Raw genomic sequence first — 23,265 nt, 5'->3', positions numbered from 1 at the left:
TGCAGCATTGAAATATACTCGGAGTCAAGAGTGAATTTCATGCTCTTTATTCAGCTCATAGTCATCAAGGAGGAGAAGAGAAGACGAATGGCTCTTTTCCCCAAACCGTCTGCTTATATACATTATTTACACAATGGGCCTTGCGTGATTGGCTACTTCAGGGCTACACCTGTGGGCCAATTATATTGTGGATTGACTTCTGCCTGCAGCCTGATTGGCTGCTCCTACAGGCCAATCAGGTAGCAGATTCACTTCTGCCAGCCGCCTGATTGGCTGCTCCAGCAGGCCAATCAGGTTGAGGATTCACTTCCACCTGGAGTTGGATTGGGTAGCTCCCGCTGATTCTGAATCCTATTGTTCTAGGATTCGGCTCAGTACATAACACCCCTCCCCTCTAAGTTCCAGTCCTGCCCGGGAAGTTGCATTCGTAGTCCCCAAGGTCTGCTGGCCGCCTCCGTGTGCGTTGTGGCCTGGGGTGTTCCTTGGTCAGGGGTTCTGGTTCTGGCTCGTGTTCCGAGGCTGCTGGCTGTCTGGAATACCTGGTAGTCCGTGATCTCCGTCGAGTTGCCTTGGTGCATGGTGCCGTGTGACCTGGGGCTCCTGGGTCGGTCATCTGATGCTTGTCGACGGGTGAGTCGAGCCCGACACACCCGGGCGATGTGTCCCAATTTTCTGCACTGCCTGCACTCTGCGTTGCGGAAACGACAGGTCCTCCTCTCGTGGTTCTCCCCGCAGCTTGCACAGTTCCCTCCTTCTCGTCGAGGCTGCTGTGGTGTGTGTGCTGCTTGAGTGCGCCGCTGTACTCGGTGTACTTCCTCCCTGTCAGATTCGGATTCGTCGGTGAGGTCTTCGTGGTAGACCCTCGGTTGGGATGGCGGGGCCGGTCGTGCCTCTTGCGTTGACCTCTCGGCGGCTTCGGTTGCCAGGGCTTCCTCCAGAGCAATCTGGAACGTGAGGTCTTTTTTGGCGTAGAGGCGTCGTTGCAACATCTCGTCCCTCAGGCCACCGACGAGGCGGTCACGAAGCATGTTCTCCAATTCTGAGAAGTTGCATAACCGGGCGGCTTGGCGGAGGGAGGTCACAAACCCAGTTATGGTTTCCCCCGGGGCTTGCCGCTTTGCGTAGAAGGCATTTCGGCAAGCTACCACCGAGGGCTGTGGTGAGAAGTGCTCCTTCAGCCGTTCCATTATTGTTTTGTAAGAGACGGTAGCGACATCTCTAGGTGCAAGGAGAGCCCGGGGGATTTCAAACGTCTCCTCTCCACAGACGCTGAAGAATGTTGCCCTCTTCATGGCATCGTTGGTGACTTCTTTCGCTTGCAGGAGGAAGTTGAAACGGGCGGCGTACCCTTCCCAGTCTCCTGATGCTGGTTTGAATGGCGAGAAGCTGCTGTCGGTTGCCATTCTGGGTTCCTTGGGTCCTGGAGCTGAAGCCTGGATGCACGGTGCGATGCAGCGGTGCAGCAGGTGGCGGTGCTGCGGTGCAGTGCGTGGTGGCGGTCAGCTCAGCAGGATCCCACCTTCGTCGCCAGTGAAATATACTCGGAGTCAAGAGTGAATTTCATGCTCTTTATTCAGCTCATAGTCATCAAGGAGGAGAAGAGAAGACGAATGGCTCTTTTCCCCAAACCGTCTGCTTATATACATTATTTACACAATGGGCCTTGCGTGATTGGCTACTTCAGGGCTACACCTGTGGGCCAATTATATTGTGGATTGACTTCTGCCTGCAGCCTGATTGGCTGCTCCTACAGGCCAATCAGGTAGCAGATTCACTTCTGCCAGCCGCCTGATTGGCTGCTCCAGCAGGCCAATCAGGTTGAGGATTCACTTCCACCTGGAGTTGGATTGGGTAGCTCCCGCTGATTCTGAATCCTATTGTTCTAGGATTCAGCTCAGTACATAACAAGCATGATAAACTTAACAGCGACTGAAACCTTTTTACTGGAGCATAGTAAGCTTAATAGTTAGTCTCGCCCTACCCAAAGTACGACTCCAGCCTAAAAGCATGCTGGAGTTAACTATGTTAATTTTCTAATTCGCTATTTCCAAGAGATTATGAGCCTAGCCACAAAGCTCCTGGCAATCATTAAGACATTGTTCACACAAAAGTCTGTTTACAGAAAACCAAACTTTCTGGCTCTGGTAACCTGTATAAATTTAATTCCATTCTCCAGAGTACTTCATGTTGATGAACAGTAGGGCACTTGTTATAAATCTTGGGAGTGCAGAGCATAATTTGTTGACAGGCAGAGAATTAGAATATTCTGAAGCGGAGCTCATTCATGTGTGATCTGCGCTCGGAACCACATCCTGCAGTTTTGGAAGAAACCTTGTGATCGTTTGCTTGTATTTTATCACTTTCCAAAGCCCTTCAGAAAAGGCTCCATCTAATCAGTACAACTCAGCAACTGAATGGGAAAAAACCCTGACAGGCTGACATTCCATAGAACCAGAATCCAGGCCATTAAAAAGAAAAACCTTGCAGGATTTACTATAGAAGAGAATAATATATGCAGTTCTTAGGGTGTCCAAACAGAGGCACTGTGGCTTGCAGCTGCAAAACCAGTGACTGCGTTCCCTCCCGGTTCCTCCTTTCCACCGCAGCCACTTGCACTATCCCAATACCACTCCAGAATTATGGGATGTAAGGTGACAACTTGCAGCTCAAGGGGGAAGAAACAAACGGAAGCAGATTCCAACCTCTGACTTTTAAACAGCGGCCTATCAAACAGAAATCCACCAGGTTCAGCTTTCAACTATCACTCCCATCTACATGCTAGGAAGTTGTTGCACATGTTGAATTTTTGCCTGTCGTGGAGCTTTGAAGAGACACCGAGCCTTTATCAAGAAAGGGTTGGTGAACCTAGGGCAAGATACAGCCAGTGAGATGCTTTGAAATCCTACTGGTTTCAATAAGAGAATGCGAGCACACCTTTCTTCCTCTCCCACTGAAAAAGGGTGAGCTTTGAGAGTGCTCAACTTTGGCTGAATAGGGCTCTATGTCAGTATAGTTGCCCTGCCCATGCTTGCTGCTTCAGAGAAGAATAAGAAGAGCTCTTGGAGTGGACTGGCACACATTTAATCAATCCATCCATCTTGGAGTGAAACAAATCCATGCAAGAGCCTATAAAAACACATCTTTATAATAGCTGGTAGGTTGTTGTTGTTTTTCCCCATTTTCATTTCATTTGACTACTGCATCTCATAAAATTTGATGACTACATAATATTTCCAGAGAAAACAGTTATGCTTTAGAGAAAAGTTGGACACCTTTCATATGCAAATTGCTCTGTTATGCATTCCCAGCATTCTTGCAGTTCGAGGGTTCAGCTAGCCTCTTATGAAAAGCTGAGCAATTCCAGGGCAGGGGAGCTCTATATACAGTCCCAGGTAGGGATAGGCAAATATGGACATTTCCGTTTCTCATTTTTCTCATCTTCAGTTTTCCACATTTCCGCAGTTGCCGATGTCCGCATGGAAAGTCACCAGCAAATTTCTCCAAATATAGCTGTGCAATTTCCATTAAGATACATGTTTCTGCAAAGCAGCTTTCCCTAATAAGATGCTATTTAATTTTTCTTTTCAGTGATATGGGAATTTTTAGACCTACTTCACCCTAGAATGTGCATTTTTGTACATATTACTTGACTGGAGAAAGGCAAAATTTTGAGAACTACAATTTAAAAGGCTGGCTATATTCCAGGTCATGCATTGTTTGGGAAAGTACAAGTGAGGTAGGTTTGCCTTTAAATTAGAACTGAATTTCTCCTCCATCCCTAGTCATAGGCAGCAGTGCTTGGTGAGGTGAAGGGCAGGGCGGCTAACTGCAGATGGGGCTAGGGGTACATGGAACCAGAGGTCACAAAAGGCAGAGCACACTTCATGCAGAGACACATTTGACACACCCTGGCAGAGGATGCAGTGGGGGTGTGGAGTGCAAGCCTGGAGGATGGGTGGGCCAGAAACAGAGGGCCTGAGTGATGGGGAGGAAGAGCTCTTCTGGAAAAGAAGTACTTTCCTCTCAATGCAGCACAGAAACCAAAGGATCTCGTGATGGTTCCCTGGCTCTGCTTTAAACAAAAGCCAACACAACCTGCCTGCCCCTTCAGCAGCTTCCTACTCAAGTCTCCCAAGTGGGGTGTTGGCTAAGTGCCTCCCTGCAGTGCGTGCGATTGGCTGAAAACACCCTGAATGGACTCGGATTGGTCCGTGGGAATATTTCGAAGTACTTGCAGCACATTCCTTGTGGGTGTCAGGTCTGAAACAAACCTCTTTGTCCAGATTGCAGCAAATAATTGTGTCCTGATTGGAAGCACCGAGCTGGTCTCAAGGGAAGGAGGCTATTTGGAGAGAGAGAAGCTTAGCCAACTCCTTCAAGCATAGAAGGAAACATGGGGTGCCATATTGACTACTGTGACTTGCTGCGAGCCAGTATTACTTGTGGTTTGGCCAGGCTCAGTCTAAATACTAGGAAGCTAGACTCCTGCCTCTGCCAAGGGAACAGAACAATATTTAGCCAGGAATAAATTTTATTTATTAGTGAATCAAATGCCATGACATATTTATATTTAAATAGGGATTAGATTTAGGAAACAGTGGGGGGGGGGGGGAATATATCCCATGCATCTGACAAAAGGTTTTGTTCTTGACATCTTATTTAATTCATTCAAGATTTTATCAACGTGTACACTAACCAAGACATTACTTAGCATTCCACTCAATGTGATGTCTTTGCCATACTCTCTGCTATAAGGAGAAGACTAGGCTGATTCACAGACACTTAGACTTCAATCTTCAAGCTTTTGGGAAAGTGCTATTCACCTCCATAGTTCTTACACCAGCGTAACCAAATAATGGATGCCCATTTGTATGGGCACTCAGGCAACCACAAAGGCCTTCCCTGGAGCTGGCAATCTCCTGACTCCCCAGCCCCGCTCCCTCCTGAAATTAGGCTGGAAAGCAGCCTTCTACCCAACAGAAGTCATTTTGGGGTGTAACTTCACAATGCAATTATGCTGGAAAAGGCCTTCTATTGGCAGAGGCCCTGCTGATGGTCCAATCTATAACTACAGCTCACACCACACTTTGGGCAAGGCTTTATTGATTATGGCTCCCCAATTGAAAAAGACCCTTTCACTGAAGATATGTCCGCCCCCCTTGTTGATACATGTTCATCACTGACTCAAGGCACCTCAGTTCCACCTGACATTTAGCAATTTGTAAAGACAGTCGACTGTCTTTATTGCTGTTCAATTACTGCCAGGCTCCTCATGACAAGACATAGTGCCTGGGTTTATTGCAATACTTCTTACTGTGAATGGTACGCAACGCTGAGAAACTTGGCTGAAGGACAGCTTAAAAATGTAACAAATAATTCAATGAATTTTAAATGACAGGCACTTCGTTCCGTTTTGCTTTTGCTGCCCACCCAAACTTTGCGGAGTTGGACAAGGTATAAAATCAAAAGACTAAATATACTGGGACACCAAGTTCTGCATCGTCTTGACTGAACCTCTTTCATCTTGCCAGTCAACGTCGATAATACCGAGCTAGATGGAACTCAGTATAAGCAGGTGAACTCTGGTCTTACAAATTTCAGCGGCGGCCTGTATGAGGCCAACCTTCCTCCTGCTTCCGTTCTGCTCAATTCACTACATCCTAGTTGTGGCGCCCCCTAGGCTCGGCGTCCAGTGTGGCGGAACTGGTCACACTGCCCTAAATCTGCCTCTGGTATAAGGCAGCTTCCTGTGCCCCTAGACAGGGCTATGCATATACCACACTAAGCAAGGATGGAATTTAGCAATGGGCTCAAAGTGCACACAGCCCCCATAATGAGTTTGGCAGTGAAGTCATCCCCTTTAAATAATTCAGGCTGCCTGTTCAAACTACAAGAGCAGAAATACCACCAACCGGGACTTAGGGATTCAATTGTGCATTGGACATGCAGATTTCCTATTGCAGAACATTGACTTTGGGTGAAATCCATGGTCTGGTGAGGCCAAAGAGCAGATCTCCTGGCCCTGCATTTAATACAACAGCTATATAATCAGGGAAATTGGCCAGCGGACCTCATTTCTGCAGCTACTGCATCTCTGTACTTTTTTCTGCCTCAGGCTTCCTTCAGGCCCTAATTAACCTTTGCTCATAAAGCGAGTCTGTATTCCAAAGCTGCTTAATGGCAATATATATAAGGCAGCCAATGTTGTAGAAGGAACATAAGACTCCACCCTGCAGAGGCATTGCTGAAACTACATTTATTAGGCTGCAAAATACAGCTCAAAATTGTGCTTCCAAATTTCCAGCCACCGTTCTTCCCAGCCAAAGACTCCACAGCTTCTGTATATTAAACGCAGCTGTAATTTGATTTAGGGTGCAAGGTTTGGTATATTGGTTTCTACAGAGCTAACAATGAAGTCAGTTCTACTGGAACCAACTAGACATATATGACAGTTCAGAGCAAGACCAGGATATTTAGTGCTGGGTTCCCTATGAAAAAATGGGTAATAAGCTACATCTGATTTTAACTGAGAAAACCCCCAGTTTTTCTCACTGTTTTTCTTCCAAAACCAAAATCTCTGGAGTTTGTTTAATAGTAAATTTAATTAAATTCAGTAATCATATCAACATGGTATTCAAGTATTGCACCCTAGAATCATAGAATCATAGAGTTGGAAGAGACTACAAGGGCCATCCAGTCCAACCCCCTGCCAAGCAGGAAACACCATCAAAGCATTCTTGACATATGCCTGTCAAGCCTCCACTTAAAGACCTCCAAAGAAGGAGAATCCACCACACTCCTTGGTAGCAAATTCCACTGCTGAACAGCTCTTACTGTCAGGAAGTTCTTCCTAATGTTTAGGTGGAATCTTCTTTCTTGTAGTTTGAATCCATTGCTCTGTGTTCGCTTCTCTGGAGCAGCAGAAAACAACCTTTCTCCCTCCTCTATATGACATCCTTTTATATATTTGAACATGGCTATCATATCACCCCTTAACCTTTTCTTCTCCAGGCTAAACCCTAACTGCAGGGGGTCGGACTAGATGGCTCGTGAGATCCCTTCCAACTCTACAATTCTAAGTCACAGAAGGACCACTGGTAGGGACCTCTCAGAATGGTGCCCAATTTGTATTTAAGCATTTTCCTCCCACAATTGTAAGTACTGTAAAGTATATAATAGCTCTTAGAACTGTCAGGACTCCCTAGAGATAATATGGGCTAGACAAATTCATCCGTGGGTCACCTTCATATGTGTGTGCCCTGAATTAATCCGTTATTTTAATAATAAAAAAGTACATTGAAATATGTAGTTATAAATATTTCCCCTCTACAAACCTATGTTTAAAATGCATCTTGATATTTCCCCCCCTCCCTCCCCCAATTTCATTACATTTGGAGAAATGCAAAATCTGATTGACAGGAACATTCTGATCCGAACATCACTTGTCTAGGGTAAGGTCAGTTTCTAATGGAATTCACAAGAATCAAATTCCTTATGCATCCTTGGTTCAATAAGTTCTACTGCAGAGTGCAAAGCACCTTCACTAACTTAACTGAATTAACTAAGTAGGATAACTTTCCACGCTTAGGCAGATACAACACCCCATCTTCCACCATCTCAATGATGTTCACTTACTTTTTAACTGAGAAAAATGTGGCAATTCCACATTCATGGTGGATTTGATTTAAACCAAATCGATTCAAATCATGATTTAAATCACTAGTCAGTATGACTTGATTTAAATCTCTCTCTTTTTTTTACAGAAAGACTCATTCTTGCTGGTATCATCTTAATATTTACAACCAGATGAAGGTTTCATTTTTGGAATAATTAATTTTCAGAGTAGTTTTTACAGTTATATATAAAAAATACTGATTTGGTTATACTATTAGAAATACACTGACAGATAAGTATGAAATGATTGTGAGGTTTAATAAGTTAACTGTTTATATTTGGACAACCTTTCTGCTGTATTTTATTGGAAGGAGAAAAACAATCATTTCCTTAATAACAATTTAAACAATTTATTTAATTAAAACAATAGCATTATAGCATATGTATCCATGTTAACTGGTGTGGTTAAACAATTTTTTTAAAAAAAACAACAACAACACCTTAGACTGAGTTTTAGCACACATGAAAAACTTAAAACAAATCCTTTTTTCCTGATGAATAGCCTTTGGACTATAATGTAACTTAAATAGAAAACTATCTTGAGAAATATTTTTCCTCCAAAAGGAGTTTATTTTCAAAATCCAATTTAAATTTTTAAAAAATCAATTTAAATTTTAAAAAAAATCAATTTTTTTTAAAAAATGATTGCTTTTTTATCCACCCTGTCCATATTTAAACACCCAGTGTGGAAGCACCCAAAAATCATGCAAGCTTGCTCTACTGGCCAAATGATATAAGTGGTGACATTTTACATCAGTGATGACCTTGGACTTCAGTCACTCAGGGGTGGGGAGCCTTTGGCCCTCCGGACGGGAGATGGGAGCCCAACAACAACCGAAGGGGCACAGGTTCCTCAACCCTGATTTATCTGCACACTTGATTAAAAACACAAACATGTTTGTTCAATTTCAAAAAATACTGTGGGACCTCGACTTACGAACTATTCAACATCCTACGTTTTCAAGATACGAGCGGAAAAAGTGGCCGCGCGCTTACGATTTTTCCGACATCCGAACAGAAAACCTGTTCACGGCTAGATGTGGCTTCCTCGACTTAAGAGTTTTTAGATGCAGTTTCCTCGACTTACGAATTTTTCCGTTTCCAATGCATTCCTATGGGAAACCACTCTTCCTATGGGAAACTCGACTTACAAAGTTTTCGACCTACGAGTGTGCATTCGGAACGAATTAAACTTGTAAATTGAGGTCCCACTGTACTCTGAAATTTTCAAGTTCCAGCCCTAGGCAAGCAAATGGTGGGATTCACCTAAGCAGTCCCGTTGGCGAAAACCCTGTGCAAGGGAAACCACTTGTGCAATGGGGCTTTCCCCCTTCTCTCCTCCCCATGTACCCCATGAAATTGACTCTGAGAGTGGTCAGGAGTACCGCTGGAGGAGGGACAGGGGAGATTCTTACAGCTGGCCAGCCAAAATCCTTGCTTTATTAGAACAACTGCCTTGGGTGTTCTTCCCAAAGGCTACAGTCCTTAGAGCAGTTATTCCAGAGTAACCCAATCAAGAACAACGGTTATATTTTGGAGTAACTGGTTCAAGAGCCCCACATTACATACATTGGCTCAAAGCTGTTCGCATTTTCCTCCTCTGTAGAACGCACAACAAAAAACAAACAAGACAGAAATGGGATGGGGTAGGATTTGGTCCCGTCAGTTTACTGGATATGTCTGCCTTTCCGAAATGTTTTTATTAAAGTTTATCTAATAAACGTGATCTCTGCATCAGTGATTGAAAAATAATTTTAATAAGATAAAAACACAAACCAACCGATATCAAATAGCTGCCTTGAAACTAAACTACTGAAGTAATTTCCCCAAAGGCCAAAAGAAATAGGTTTAATGTTTACTGAACCTATTAGTTTTCTCCGCTGAGTTAATGCCACACTCTGTCTACCAAGTCATGACCACATGGGCCTATGGAACTTGATAATATTAGCATCTTTACATATCTCAAATATAACAGATATAGCCATCAAATTCTAATTAGGAAAATAGTTTCTCTTTTTACATTCTTTCTCACCAGTTTCTACAAGAGATTAAGAAAATTTCCCCAAAGACAGCCCGGAATAGCAATCGAAAAAGTATTCCCGTTTTAAATAACTTTTCTTTTTTGCATTTAATGATGTAGCACAGAATGCAGAATACGGACACCCAAAAGGCACAGGGTTCTGAACTGCACAGGATATCCCCTTGCAACAATGCTCCAAGGTCGCTTGAGTGAGGAGGACCAGCCTCACTGCCAAAGTTCTGCACTTTGAGTTGCAAAAACACAATGAATGTGTTGGGAGCTAACAACGCTCGCTTAATATATGTATGCCATGAAAAAAATCCATCAACACAGAGTCTTTGTTTCCCAGCAGATTTTATAAAATGCATGAGTTCTTCATGCGTTGAGTGGCGGGAAGGGGGGGGGGGAGAGATTGTTAAAGCCTCGAAAACAGGTGCTGTGCCTGAAATTCATTCAGTGGGTACTCTCTTACCATACAGTGGTGCCTCGCTAGACGAAATCAATTCGTTCCAGGACTAAATTCGTCCTACGAAAATTTCGTCTACCGGGGCACCGTTTCCCATAGGAATGCATTAAAAGTCAATTAATGTGTTCCTATGGGCTGCGGGGGAACTGGTGGCGGTGGCGGCGCCTGTTCTCTTGGCTCGGGGAAGGCAGGCAGGCGCTTCCCCGAGCCAAGAGAGCAAGCGCCGCTGCTGCCAACGACAGAGCCGAATCGGACGAAGCTTCAGAAGCTTCGTCGGATCCGGCTCTGTCGGGCGGGGTGGGGGAAAGGCGAAGGAACGATCCTGCGCCTTTCCCCCACCGCTGCCAAGCCCCATGCCGGCAGTGCGTGGCGGGGGGCGGCAACGGGAGAAAAGCTTCTCCCGTCGCCGCCTCCCGCCTGCCTCCCCCGACATTGAGCGCAGCTTCGGAGACCTCCGAAACTGCGCTCAATGCCGGCTGTGCGTGGTGGGAGGCGGCGACGGGAGAAGCTCTTCTCCCGTCTCCGCCTCCCGCCTCCCTCCCCCGACATTGAGCGCAGCTTCGGAGACCTCCGAAACTGCGCTCAATGCCGGCAGTGCGTGGCGGGGGGCGGCGACGGGAGAAGAGCTTCTCCCGTCGCCGCCTCCCACCTGCCTCCCCCGACATTGAGCGCAGCTTCGGAGGTCTCCGAAGCTGCGCTCAATGCCGGCTGTGCGTGGTGGGAGGCGGTGACGGGAGAAGAGCTTCTCCCGTCGTCGCCTCCCGCCTGCCTCCCCCGACATTGAGCGCAGCTTCGGAGACCTCCGAAACTGCGCTCAATGCCGGCTGTGCGTGGTGGGAGGCGGCAATGGGAGAAGAGCTTCTCCTTGCCGCCGCCTCCCGCCTGGATCGGACACGAGGCGGGGAAAGACCTTTGCCTTCTTTCCGCGCTAGTGTTCCGCTGGTCTCTGCCGGTTGCCCCTCACTGCTCGGGGCAACCGGCAGAGACCAGTGGAAAACAAAGGGGAACAAGCCGCAGCTGGAAGAAGGCAAAGGAAGATCTTTCTTTGCCTTCTTCCCTTCCTACAGCTGGTTCCCCTTTTGCTAGACGAATGCCTTTTGCAAATAGGTTTTGTGATCGGAGGTTTTTATGGCCACGCTTCGCAAGACGAAGCGGCGGCCATAGAAAACCTCGTCGTCTTGCGAGGCAACCTCCGATTGCAAAATCCATTCGTATAGCGGAAATTCCGTTAAGCAGGGCATTCGTAAAGCGAGGCACCACTGTACAGGCAAACAACAGATATTACAGCAAGCATACTGTGCTGTGTTTTTCAAAGCTATTCGTTGTTGTTTTTTAAAGCCTTTCATTCATCCAGCTCTTGTTGAAAGACAAACTTTTTAAAATTGCTCCTGACTTTATACCGGTATATTGCTCTTATGAATCGATGCCCACTGCAGGTCACTGAAACATGGGCCACGTTTGCCCATAACGCTAATAAGCCAAACTATGGTTTAGCAGGAATTCGCAAACATGCTGGCTTCTGGGGAGATTGCTGCTACTTTGTGTCGTCGTCGTCGTCCCCCGCCGCCGCCCTCAAGTGGCACTTTCAGCTCAGTATGACAGGTAAACCAATTTTTGGCTCAGCGTGTCATTGAAATCCAGCCTTGTGGATGGGACAACACACTGGGCCAAACCTTGGTTTAGCTGTGCACAATACTGAGCTAAAAAGACTGGGAAGGAGCAAAGCAGCTAGGAGGCAGCACATTCACATGGTCCCAGCAGGCTATAGTTTGGCTTACCGTAACATGGGAAGACTTAGTACCTTGAAAATCAAGGATTTCCTGCTAATGAACCACACAACACTCATTCATGCAACAAGGAGAGAGGTGCCTACATGGTTTACAACTAAAGAACTTTAGCAAAGCATTCTGTGTAAATGCTGTAGATAGGGATGGGGGACCTAAGGCCCTCCAGATGTTGCTGGACTTACAAGTCCCATCTGTTCCAGTCTAGATGGCCAATGGTCGGGGATGATGAAGAATGCAGTCCAAGAACAATTTGGAGGGCCACAGGTCCCCTATCCTTGCTGTAGATCAGGGGTCGGCAACCTAAGGCCCATGGGCCACAAACGGGGCCCACGGGGGTCATTTAACTGGCCTACGAGCTGCCCCTGAACCAAGCCGTCTGCTCAGTGAGTCCCCGCGCGCTGCGCTAAACTGGCGCAGTGCGACATGGGGACTTGCTTTCACAGCGCCGGAAATCACATCTGCGCAGACATGGGAAATTGCAGGCGATCTGGCCCACAGAGGGATCTCCACTTTGGGTACAGGTGTGACAAGGCTGGAGATCCATCACATGTTCCACCTCCCTTTCATGATGCCCCACAAGTCCACATCCACAACAGCTTCCATCAGAGCCTAAAGTTGTATTACAGCCACCCACTTCTTTCCAGCTAGAGGAAGAGAGAGCTTCCCTCAGATATTCCACCATAGTCGCTCCTCTCTCACAAAGTGAAACTAACCTGTACGAAAGCCCCACTTAATCTAGTAAGGGCAAGCCTTCACGGATATAAGGATCACATGCATTTCTTCAGCACGGGAAAGGTATAAGGTCAGTGTTTATTTTCTCAGACATCGCCATAAATTAACCTGTCCTGGCATATCAGATTTCTCACAGAAGCGTGGGCGCTTAGATCTCTAATGGAATTTATACAATGCCAACTATTCATGTCTATTTATTTTCCACGATCGGTTTAGTAATTCAGCTTCCAGCAAAGGCTGGAAGTGATATTCCTCCTGGTTCTGTTTTATTCAGGAATAAACATATATGGCATTAGGCGAGTAATGCTACTGGGTAGAAAGATTTTCGGTTTCTTGGCTATATTTGATCAACAAATCCAAGCTAAAGCAAACAAAGTTGGAAGATGAATCATAGTAATGCCTTTGTCTCTGTATTTATTTCCCCTTTATTCAGTTTTGCCCACTATGGAAAATCTCCCCCCCCCCCGTTTTTTTTAAGAGAGAGAGAGAGAGAACAAGCTTTTGAACTGCAATGGACTTTTTGGCCTAATTTAGGCCTAGGCACTATGTCCCTTTTCCCCATTTATCAACATAAACTTATTCAATGGCTTGCTGATGCTGAAGGTTATACTGCCATCTTGCAACAGAACCATACCAAACACTTTAGAACAAAAATAAGAGTGGCGGCAGCTGAATAAGACATGCAAATACTTGCATCCACACACACATATATCCATTCATAGCTCACAGCTAAAAATCAATTTATTTTGCTTCGTGAAATAAAATGGTAACTCAATAATACTCAAATTACCCAGTTCGCTGTATACTTAAACTTAGAGGCCCAATTAGCCAGCAGCTGGAATTCAATCAACCTGCTTTTGCCTGCAATTTTAGACAATGATTTCAAGAGTGGAAAGGGTTTTTGTTTTTTTAAATGTGGGGAATTGTATATTTAATTTCACATTTGCACTGCTGACTTGCCGTACACATTATTGACTGTCTAATTAACACTCTGAAAGTCTGCATTTGTTCTTCCAACAGAGCTGGAGAGAGAGAGAGAGAAGAGGCTTCCACCCATTTAACCACACTACTCGCATTTCATCTGATTACTGGATACAGTTGTGCAACTTACTCATTAACCTGACGCCTCCGACTCTCTGTATGATTAAGGAAAAACTAGAAATCTTCAAGCAATAAAAACTGACAGCGAAGTTGACCCCCAAATGTATTCTCTCTCCCAATTTTCCTAATTAGCCTCGTTTCCTTAGTCCCACTACTCTCTCTAATAATGGATCTCTGCTCAGCCTGGCTGGTGATTAAGATAACTACACTCGGCCCCAGATGTTACAAGAACAGCCTAGCTGTCTCCCTCAGGACGAGAGCCCAGTTTGCAGAAATGCTGAGCCTTAAAACCCGTTTCCTGCCGCCCCCCTCAGGTATTTATCCTGCCACTTCCCCCCCCCCCCCCAGGCCACTGTCTTTGCATATTAAAATTATGGCACAGATTATAGAAAGGATGCAGGAGGAGGAATCCCTCCCCCATTTGTCTCTTCTGTGCAGAGCACATGACATCAGCATTAATGTGTTACTTGATATATAAAAAGTTGTTAAGCTGGTAAGTAGCTTGGGTTTGTGAGGTTGGAAAAGAAAAGAGGACTGAAAGGGGAGTGGAGGTGGAGGCAGAGAAACTTGACTAATTTCACAAACCGCAAATCATGAATAAAATAAATCAAAGCTTCCCCACCCCCTTAAACCCCCACTCCCAAACACACATTCAGAAAAAGTTGATTGCATGAGCAAGAATAGGCCACAGGCAAACAACTAGAATTTAATCACAGGGCAACTAAGCGTCTTACTCAATTTTGCTTTTGAAAATATTCTCTCTCTCTCTCTCTCTCTCTCTCTCTCTCTCTGTGTGTGTGTGTGTGTGTGTGTGTGTGTGTAAACAGTAGATCTTCAGGCAGACAGCCTGGAATAAGGATCCCTCCTCCCAAACATCTTTCTCTTCCTCAAGCTCCTTCCCAAGGCCACTACCCTGCACTTTGAGCTCCTTTAAAAGTGGCAGAGACACGTAACAAGCAAATAAAAGATAACTCTAACCATAAAAGAACGCAATGGAACTTCCCAAATCTGAGTGATGGGACACAGAGACCAGCGAATCAATTCTGACACAACGCTATCCAAAACTGTGTCAATCTTTTGGTAAAACTCCACATCCTTAACCAGAAAATTCCTCATCTTTAACTAGAATGTGGTGCAGGCATTACAACATCTGGATAAGTTAACTGATCGAGAGAGCGGCCTGCTGAACTTCAGCAAGTTTTACTTACGTCCAGAGAATCTTCATTCACAAGGATGAGGGTCATACTCTGGGACACGAGCCTGCAGGAATATCCTGGGGAAATAAAGAACAAAGCAGACACAGTGTCACTTTCTTCTTCACCGTCACAACTACCAAGTTCAACATCGGAAATAAAACCATAAGGACTTAAGAAGAGCCACCTGCTGGATCAGGCCAGTTGCCCATCTAGTCCAGCATTCTGCTCCCACAGTGGCCAATCAGATGCCTTTGGGAAGTCCCAGTCAGTAAAACCCACACACCCTGCTCCTGCGGTTTCCACCAACTGGTAAAACCCCCATGATGTAAAAGTGGGGAAGGGAAGAGAACCTGCTTTGCATGCAGACGGTGTCTTTCTGAGTGTCTTTCCCAGCTGGAATAAACTGCAGTTATAGAATAACACATTGTGCATGCACACGGAAGCTCATACCAAGAACAAACTTAGTTGGTCTCTAAGGTGCTACTGGACATTATACACACACACACACACACACACACACACACAGTATTTCGACTGCATCAGACCAACACGGATTCCTACCTGAAGCAGTTGTTATGAGTTGTGTATTTTAATGACTCTGCCATTTTATAAATTCTTTTTATCTTATTTGACTTATCAAGATAAAATTATCAGAGACCCTGGTCTGTAATACTATAGAGTCACTGCCAATCAGTGCAGACAATACTGAGTTAAATGGGCCAATGGTCTGATTCAGTATAAGGTGCCTTCCTGTGTTAAATACCGTATTCTCCCGTGTATAAGATGCCTCCTTTTTGGGGGGGACTCCAAATTAAGAAAATACCCCCTAAGCGCTACCCATGTATAAGACGAGCCCCAATTTTAAACCAAATTTTTGGGTAAAAAAAACAAAAACAAAAAACCCTAGCCTTATACACAGAAAGATACGGTAATTAGTATGAGGTTGAATCTGCAATGCACTCTTATTAGGAAGTTAAACCTATTAGGAAGTAAGCAGGGCTTAAGTAAACATGCAGAAGACTGCAGTGCTCAAGCCCTATTAAATGCTTTTTTAAAACTTAGAGCAATTTTCTTGATACAACAGGGTGTAGATTTGCAGATGAGAAGATTTCAACAAGTGTAGGTTGTATGGGAAGCTAGAATGAGGACCTTAGCATTTAAGTTTCATTCCCCACCCCCCAAAAACCTGGCATGTCCTTAACATATGAACATGGTAAAGAATGCAGTCTCAAAACAAGCACAACTTCAAACCATAGGTTATGAAGTTGGCTTGCTACATTAACTAGAGTTTTGTTTTGTTTTTAAGCTATGGTCCCTGGTTTGTATGTTAACTACAAGCCAAGTTTCACGAAAATGGAAACTAAACTGTGGGTGTCCTGCTCTTGGTGACTCCTCCCTGCTTTTGCACATACCCAAGCCATGGTTTAGTGTTGCACACAAAGTCAGCCACTGTTTCTAGCTAGAGTAAGCCAAGAGAAGCTGAGGCTCCAATACTTTGGCCACCTCATGAGAAGAGAAGACTCCCTGGAAAAGACCCTGATGTTGGGAAAGATTGAGGGCACAAGGAGAAGGGGATGACAGAGGATGAGATGGTTGGACAGTGTTCTCGAAGCTACCAACATGAGTCTGACCAAACTGCGAGAGGCAGTGGAAGACAGGAGTGCCTGGCATGCCCATGGGGTCACGAAGAGTCGGACACGACTAAAGGACTAAACAACAACAAAAGCCAAGAGAAGGGGGTCCGATTTTTGAGAGCAAACTAAGTTGTTCCTGGGACAGGAAGAGTCTGCTACCTTGAAGTAGTTTTCTTTCATTTGTGATCAACTTGGCCATTTGTAAATAAAGCCCATATTATGACACTCTAAGTCTTGAGTGCTCCCTCATGCAAAACAAAGCAAACTCTGTAACAATTACCCCATGTTCAGAGAAAGGGGGAGCATGCAAAAGTATTTTACATGAAATGAATTGCCTCATATAAAAGTTGTGCATGGAACTTTATTGATATTCCACATAGAATGTTCTCACTAAAGAAAAAAATAGTAACAAATTAAATTGAGCATGTTCTTATAAATCTTTGGAGTAAAACTTGGGGCAAAATGATTGCGAGTCATTAAGACTTTTACAACTATGGAGAAGAGTAAAGTGAGATTCCTTAAGTATCTACTAAAAAACAGAAGTCCTACAATCTATTTTTAAATTCCTGAATGTTATTTAAATAGTAATAATAATGCTGCAGCATGCAAAGCTCCATTTTATTTTAAAATTTCACTGAAAAATAAAGAGGGATATCTTACAGCTTCAGCCATTACTCTCCAAGTCAGGCATAGCCACTGGATGGTTACAAATTTAGTATAACTAATTCAAAGGGATTTTCTGCTGGTTTTTGATTGGAACAACAGCTGCAACACTTCACAGCAATTTCCAAGCTGCTGCTTGCCAAATCTTTCAGATTCAGCAAGACACCATTTGACAACTGGAGCTGGGGAGCTGAGTTCTGAACAACGGCAAAAAGTTATACTGGATTCCTCAGTGATTAGCAGGATCCAACAGCCATGCAAGTGAATTCAGATGAGGGCGTGCTTTCAAATTATCTAAAGACATGTGCCATAGCTGCCAAGTTTTCCCTTTTCTCGCGAGGAAGCCTATTCAGCATAAGGGAAAATCCCTTTAAAAAAGGGATGACTTGGCAGCTATGACATGTGCCCATGCATTGAGTTAAATGGTCATATTGTAAGATGCTTTAGATCTTGGGGGCGTGTGCAACAAAATACAAATGCATTATATCCGGTGTCACTATGGTAGCTCAACAGATGAAGGAACCACTGGCCTGCCAGCCATTGGATGCCATGCAGACAAGACAGCCACCAGGTCATGTGAAGTGGTCAGGTGATGTAAGGATCCAATGAGATTTTATATCAACCTATAATACAAGGGTGATGAACTCCCCCCCCCCCAATCTTTCTCTCTCCCTTCACTGGCCAATTTTGACAGATGGGCAGGGCCACACAACTGTCAATTATCTGATGTCATAATCACACCAAGTGATTGATAGGTGGGCCCCATCCAACTGTCAGCTTGCAGAGGAATGCACTGGCAAAGCAGCACCAAGCAGGATTGAACTCTCCACTCATCAGTGGAGATTAGGGGGTTGCTCGTCTAAACAGGTGCATCTTCAAGAGCTGGCGGAATGCCAGTGTTGATGCCGCCTCTTGTATTTCAGCAGGAATAGCATTCCCACCCATGTTACCACAATATGATAATCACCACTGTGGCAAAACTAACTGAGTTCCATTTGCTGATCTTGATGCCCTCGCAGGGCAGTGGAGGAAAGGGCGGTCTTTCAGTTAACCAGGCCCAGAGTTGTTTAGAGCTTTAAATGTACATGTAAGTAGCTGGATCTTAAAACTAATCCAGTGGCTAATAGGCAGCGAGTGAAGATCCCTTAGCAGAGACATAATGTGTGTCTGATGAGGAACACAACTCACCACCTGGGCCACAGCATTCTGCACTAGAATGTTTAGGGACACAGCATAAGAAAATAAGAAGAGCCCGCTGGATCAGGCCAATGGCCTATCTAGTCCAGAATCCTGTTCTTACAGTGATCAACCAGATGCCTGGGGGAAACCAGCAATCAGGATTCGAGCACAAGAGCACTCCCCCCCTCTTGTGGTTTCTCTGTCACTTGGGCTGACTAAGCAAGATAATGTGGCATTACGGGACTATGCATACTTTATGCAGGGGTGCATGCTGGGGCATGTCGTTGTCGTGAATTCATTGGTTTCCTTTATGTGTGGGTAGCCCACAGGCATTTTCTGCAGCACAGTCTCTGACTGGTGGGATTTGGAGGAGCTTCCAGGGATGCTGAGATTGTATCTGCCATTTTTTCACCATTTGCTCAGTTTCTGTATTGCATTCTCCTTCTAGGCTGGTTACAGGGTATAGCACTAGCAGCCGTTCCAGTGACGTAAAGGTAAAGGGACCCCTGACCATTAGGTCCAGTTGCGGATGACTCTGGGGTTGTGGCGCTCATCTTGCGTTATTGGCCGAGGGAGCCGGCGTACAGCTTCTGGGTCATGTGGCCAGCATGACTAAGCCGCTTCTGGCGAACCAGAGCAGCACACGGAAACGCCATTTACCTTCCCGCTTGATGTGCTTTCAAACTGCTAGGTTGGCAGGAGCTGGAACCGAGCAACAGGAGCTGACCCCGTCGCGGGGATTCGAACCACCGACTTTCTGATTGGCAAGCCCTAGGCTCTGTGGTTTAACCCACAGCCCCACCTGCGTCCCTTCCAGTGACATAGGAGCAGCATATTATCTGCTCTCTCTCTCTCTCTCTGCCCCTCCCTCTCTCTCTCTCTCTCTGTGTGTGTGTGTGTGTGACTGCTCAGTAAATCATCTGTTCCCATTGCATTAAGATCAGTGCAGAAAGCCCTCTGTGATCTGTTTTGTCCTGCCTCTGAAAATACATTTACATTTTTCTGTGCTGTGGTAAAGAAACAAAGTGCATATGATTTATCGAGGCTGAATCTGAAATGCCACTTTTAGTAGGAGAAGTCAATTTTAAATGTAAATAGAGAGGATTACTGGCTGTCCAAAACTCCACTGAGCTTAATGCAAGTGAAATCACAGAATACCAGTGCTTTGCTGTTAAAAGCCTATCTTAAATAACTAACAGTCAACCAACAATATGTACAGACTTGAAAGTCACAAAAAGTTAAAGGTCTAGGTGCACAAGCACATTTGAAATTAAAACGGAATATGTATAAAGATGGAACAGAACAGAGTGAAGTCAGGTGTAGTTTCCCTGAATGATAATGTAGGTTTCAGCAATTTGTGATTTGTTTATTTTTAAATCCTCATGAAAACAATTATTCAGCATTTTAGTGTGAATTTCTCCTAATGAACACATTTTTGTCTGCAGTTTTAACTAATGTACACATTTTTCCAAGCAACCTCTCCCTATATAATGAATTTTTGTACATTGTTTTCACTAATTTATTCATTTTTGTACACATTTCCCCCTAGTACATGCACTTTTATTGGAGAACCACATCAGAAAATTTAGGAAAGTGGAAATTTTGAAGAATGGCTGTTTTGGTTCTTTGGAAAGTGAAAATCAGATGAATTTTTGCTTTAAATCAAATTCCTTCCCCATTATGACACACAAGGGTTTCAGACTCAAAGGAAAGTTCTGCAAGGAGATTAGTGCCCCACCACCACCAAAAACCCCACACACTAATAGGCCACATACTCCTTGATTCCTATAAAAAAATTATATAGAATGAGCACTTTCTCTAGTCTGGGCAATAAGGGAATCTGCCCTTGCGGAAGATAGAGCACATTCATTTTGCTCCGCCTCCTTGTTTACCTCCCTGCACCCAGATTTTACAATTAGGAGCCTGTGCTTCTTACCTCTTACTCATTTAATGAATTAAATGAAAGGGTCAAAGCAGTGCAACGAATGAGCAACACTGCTCAATCCACCAAATCTTGTGAGTTGTATTCAACGAAGTTGATGTATGGAAGTGAGAGCTGGACCATAAAGAAGGCTGATCACCAAAGAATTGATGCTTTGAATTATGGTGCTGGAGGAGACTCTTGAGAGTCCCATGGACTGCAAGAAGATCAAACCTATCCATTCTGAAGGAAATCAGCCCTGAGCACTCACTGGAAGGACAGATCGTGAAGCTGAAGCTCCAATACTTTGGCCACCTCATGAGAAGAGAAGACTCCCTGGAAAAGACCCTGATGTTGGGAAAGATGGAGGGCACTAGGAGAAGGGGATGACAGAGGACAAGATGGTTGGACAGTGTTCTTGAAGCTACGAACATGAGTTTGACCAAACTGCGGGAGGCAGTGGAAGACAGGAGTGCCTGGCGTGCTCCGGTCCATGGGGTCACGAAGAGTCGGACACGACTAAACGACTAAACAACAACATGTTGTACTCAGAATAGACCAAATAAAAGTAATGCACATAAGTTAGTCATGCCCATTAATTGAAATGAGTGTGCTTCACAAGATGACTAATGTTGAATAGAGCCCTGCAATCCAACACGTTGCACAAGGCCACCTTAGTAGAAACGTTGAAGGGTTGTTACCTATGTTCAGAGCTGTTTCTTGTTTGTCTCCTGTTAGGACCCAGATCTTGATTTCTGCTTTTATTAAAGTGGATATCGTTTCTGGAACACCTGCTTGAAGGCGGTCCTCAATGGCCGTAGCACCAAGAAGCAGTAAATCCTGAAAAGGGATGGAAGAGGGGAGAAAGGAATCGGGAGGTCTCATTCTTCTGGGATCAATCTCAGCTTGGACCATGCTCAAAAAGCAGAAATTAATGACAGCAAGCTGTGCCTTATCCTTTCTACTGCCCACCCTCCTTCAACAAGATTGGTGCAGTTAACTTTCGCTGCTCCTCTGGCATGAAAATTGGACATTTCGGAGTGCATAAAAGGACCAGGCACTTTGATCAGAAGGAGGGCAGCAATTCAAAAGCAATTAATTGTAATTGCAACTTTAAAAGATAGCCAGTGGAGAGGTCCATGCGCCAGTTGCCATAGCAACATTCTTAATAGCCTTAATTGGTATATTTCTTAAGTTCAGAAAACAGAGGATGCATGGCATCGTGTCGTTAAATATACTTCCTACTTTCAAAATATACCCACAAAGTGGATGCAATCATCCGAAAGTAAAACTGTTAATTGACCTGATCATGTCCCACTTTGGAAGCACAAATGTAATGACCATCCATTTAGCTTCCCATCTCTATATATCCTTCAGATGTATATATTCTCCAAAATAAGAAAACAAAAAACAGAAATCCTAAGGAAGTTCGCTTGGGATTAAGTCCACTGAACTCCTGTAAAACTTGCTTATAAGTAAATATTCTTAATGTCAAGTGGCACATACCATTTGCAATTGTAAAATGCACTAGTATATTCTTAATTTTCCTTAAGGTTTGGGGCAACTGCTGTAGAAATATAAGCAGTTTAAGGGAAATAAACAGATAAGACAGACTAAGCATCAGCCCCTGTGTCAGAAATGAACTCCGTCTAACCTAATGAGACTTGCTGCCTTGTTTAGAACCAAGTGACCAGTCTTTCGTAAACAACATTTGTCAAAATCCATAATCATATATTTAAGTGCCCTTTGTTTAAAGGCTACATATTTTGAATTTTGGGAAAGAGAAAAGAGCAAGCAACAGAGCAGTGTGTTTTCATAAACAGCAGATCTATGTATTCAATCAACATGTGACACTTTTTGCAAAAACAGGAATTAAATGTGCGGCTCCAAATCAAACATGCAACTCAGCAGATAATTTAAGAGATTTCAAATGAATTTTGCACAAGTTGTTAACAACCGAAGAGAAAACATTTTAAATGTATGCTGGGGGGGGGGGGGCTTTTTCAGTTTTGATGCAAAGATTGCTGACATCCAAATTAAACAAAACATTCAATTGCAGGAATGCAAAAATTAAGGGGGCTTAATTGTGATGGTTAACTTTTTAATCATGAGAAAGACGAGAAATCATAAAAACAGAATCCATACTTTTACTTACCCAACTGTCTATCTCAAAGTCAGGCAATATTTATAGATATTCCATGCTTGCTTTCTCCATCTGTTTTTGGACTACAATTCCCATCATCCCTATCACTGGTACCTAGAGATGATGGGAATTGTAGTCCAAAAACCGATGGAGACCCAAGTTCAGGAAACCCTGCTCTAAACTAAAATGCCCCAAATGCTGTAAACTTTCATCATAGGAGAGCAAAGAGGCTGCGATTGCCTCACCAGGAGCCTGTGAAATCATGCTAAGCCAAAGTTGGCTTAGCGCAGGGGTCTGCAACCTGCGGCTCCGGAGCCGCATGTGGCTCTTTTACACCTTTGCTGCGGCTCCGGAGCGGATACGAGGGGAGGAGGCGTCCGAGCCATGCGCCGCCTGAGCCATGCGGCAGCGCCCGCCACGCTCACCACACTCGCACGGTGCCCACCGCCGCCAGAGTACACAGCTGCGGCGGCGCGCTGTGCGCCTGCGCCCCGCATCCGCCGGAGTCCACAACTCCGCTGTGCACGTGCGCTGTGCAAAAAGGACGCAAGGTGACATTAGCAGCCCGGGGAGCGTGGTCGGCCCCCTCCCCGCCGCATTTCTGCAGCCAATAGGCTCACGGGGGCGGGGGCAGAGTTATTTTTTTTTTTAAACGGGCGCGCTTCTTCCCGCCCAGCAGCAGAAAAGGCTTGTGGGCTCGGAGCGCCTGTTTGCTGCTGCTGCTCCTGCCTGCGGCCTGCCTGTGGCCT

At 44.8% G+C, this 23,265-nt stretch overlaps 1 protein-coding gene across 5 annotated transcripts in view; it reads right to left on the bottom strand.

The window, feature by feature from the left end:
• Positions 1–23,265, bottom strand: part of ATP8A2 (ATPase phospholipid transporting 8A2) — a 333,748-nt gene that overhangs the window by 217,260 nt on the left and 93,223 nt on the right. For all 5 annotated transcript variants that reach the window (XM_060273822.1, XM_060273823.1, XM_060273824.1 and 2 more), the window contains 2 exons: positions 21,075–21,213; positions 14,989–15,053 (listed from right to left, as the gene is read on the bottom strand). In XM_060273822.1, coding sequence (XP_060129805.1) covers positions 14,989–15,053; positions 21,075–21,213 — 204 coding nt within the window. The remainder of the gene's footprint in view (positions 1–14,988; positions 15,054–21,074; positions 21,214–23,265) is intronic.

Source organism: Zootoca vivipara, chromosome 4, assembly GCF_963506605.1.
Source record: "Zootoca vivipara chromosome 4, rZooViv1.1, whole genome shotgun sequence".
Taxonomy (NCBI): domain Eukaryota; kingdom Metazoa; phylum Chordata; class Lepidosauria; order Squamata; family Lacertidae; genus Zootoca; species Zootoca vivipara.
Note: the sequence above shows the minus strand (reverse complement) of the source record. Positions and strands in the feature narration are given on the sequence as shown.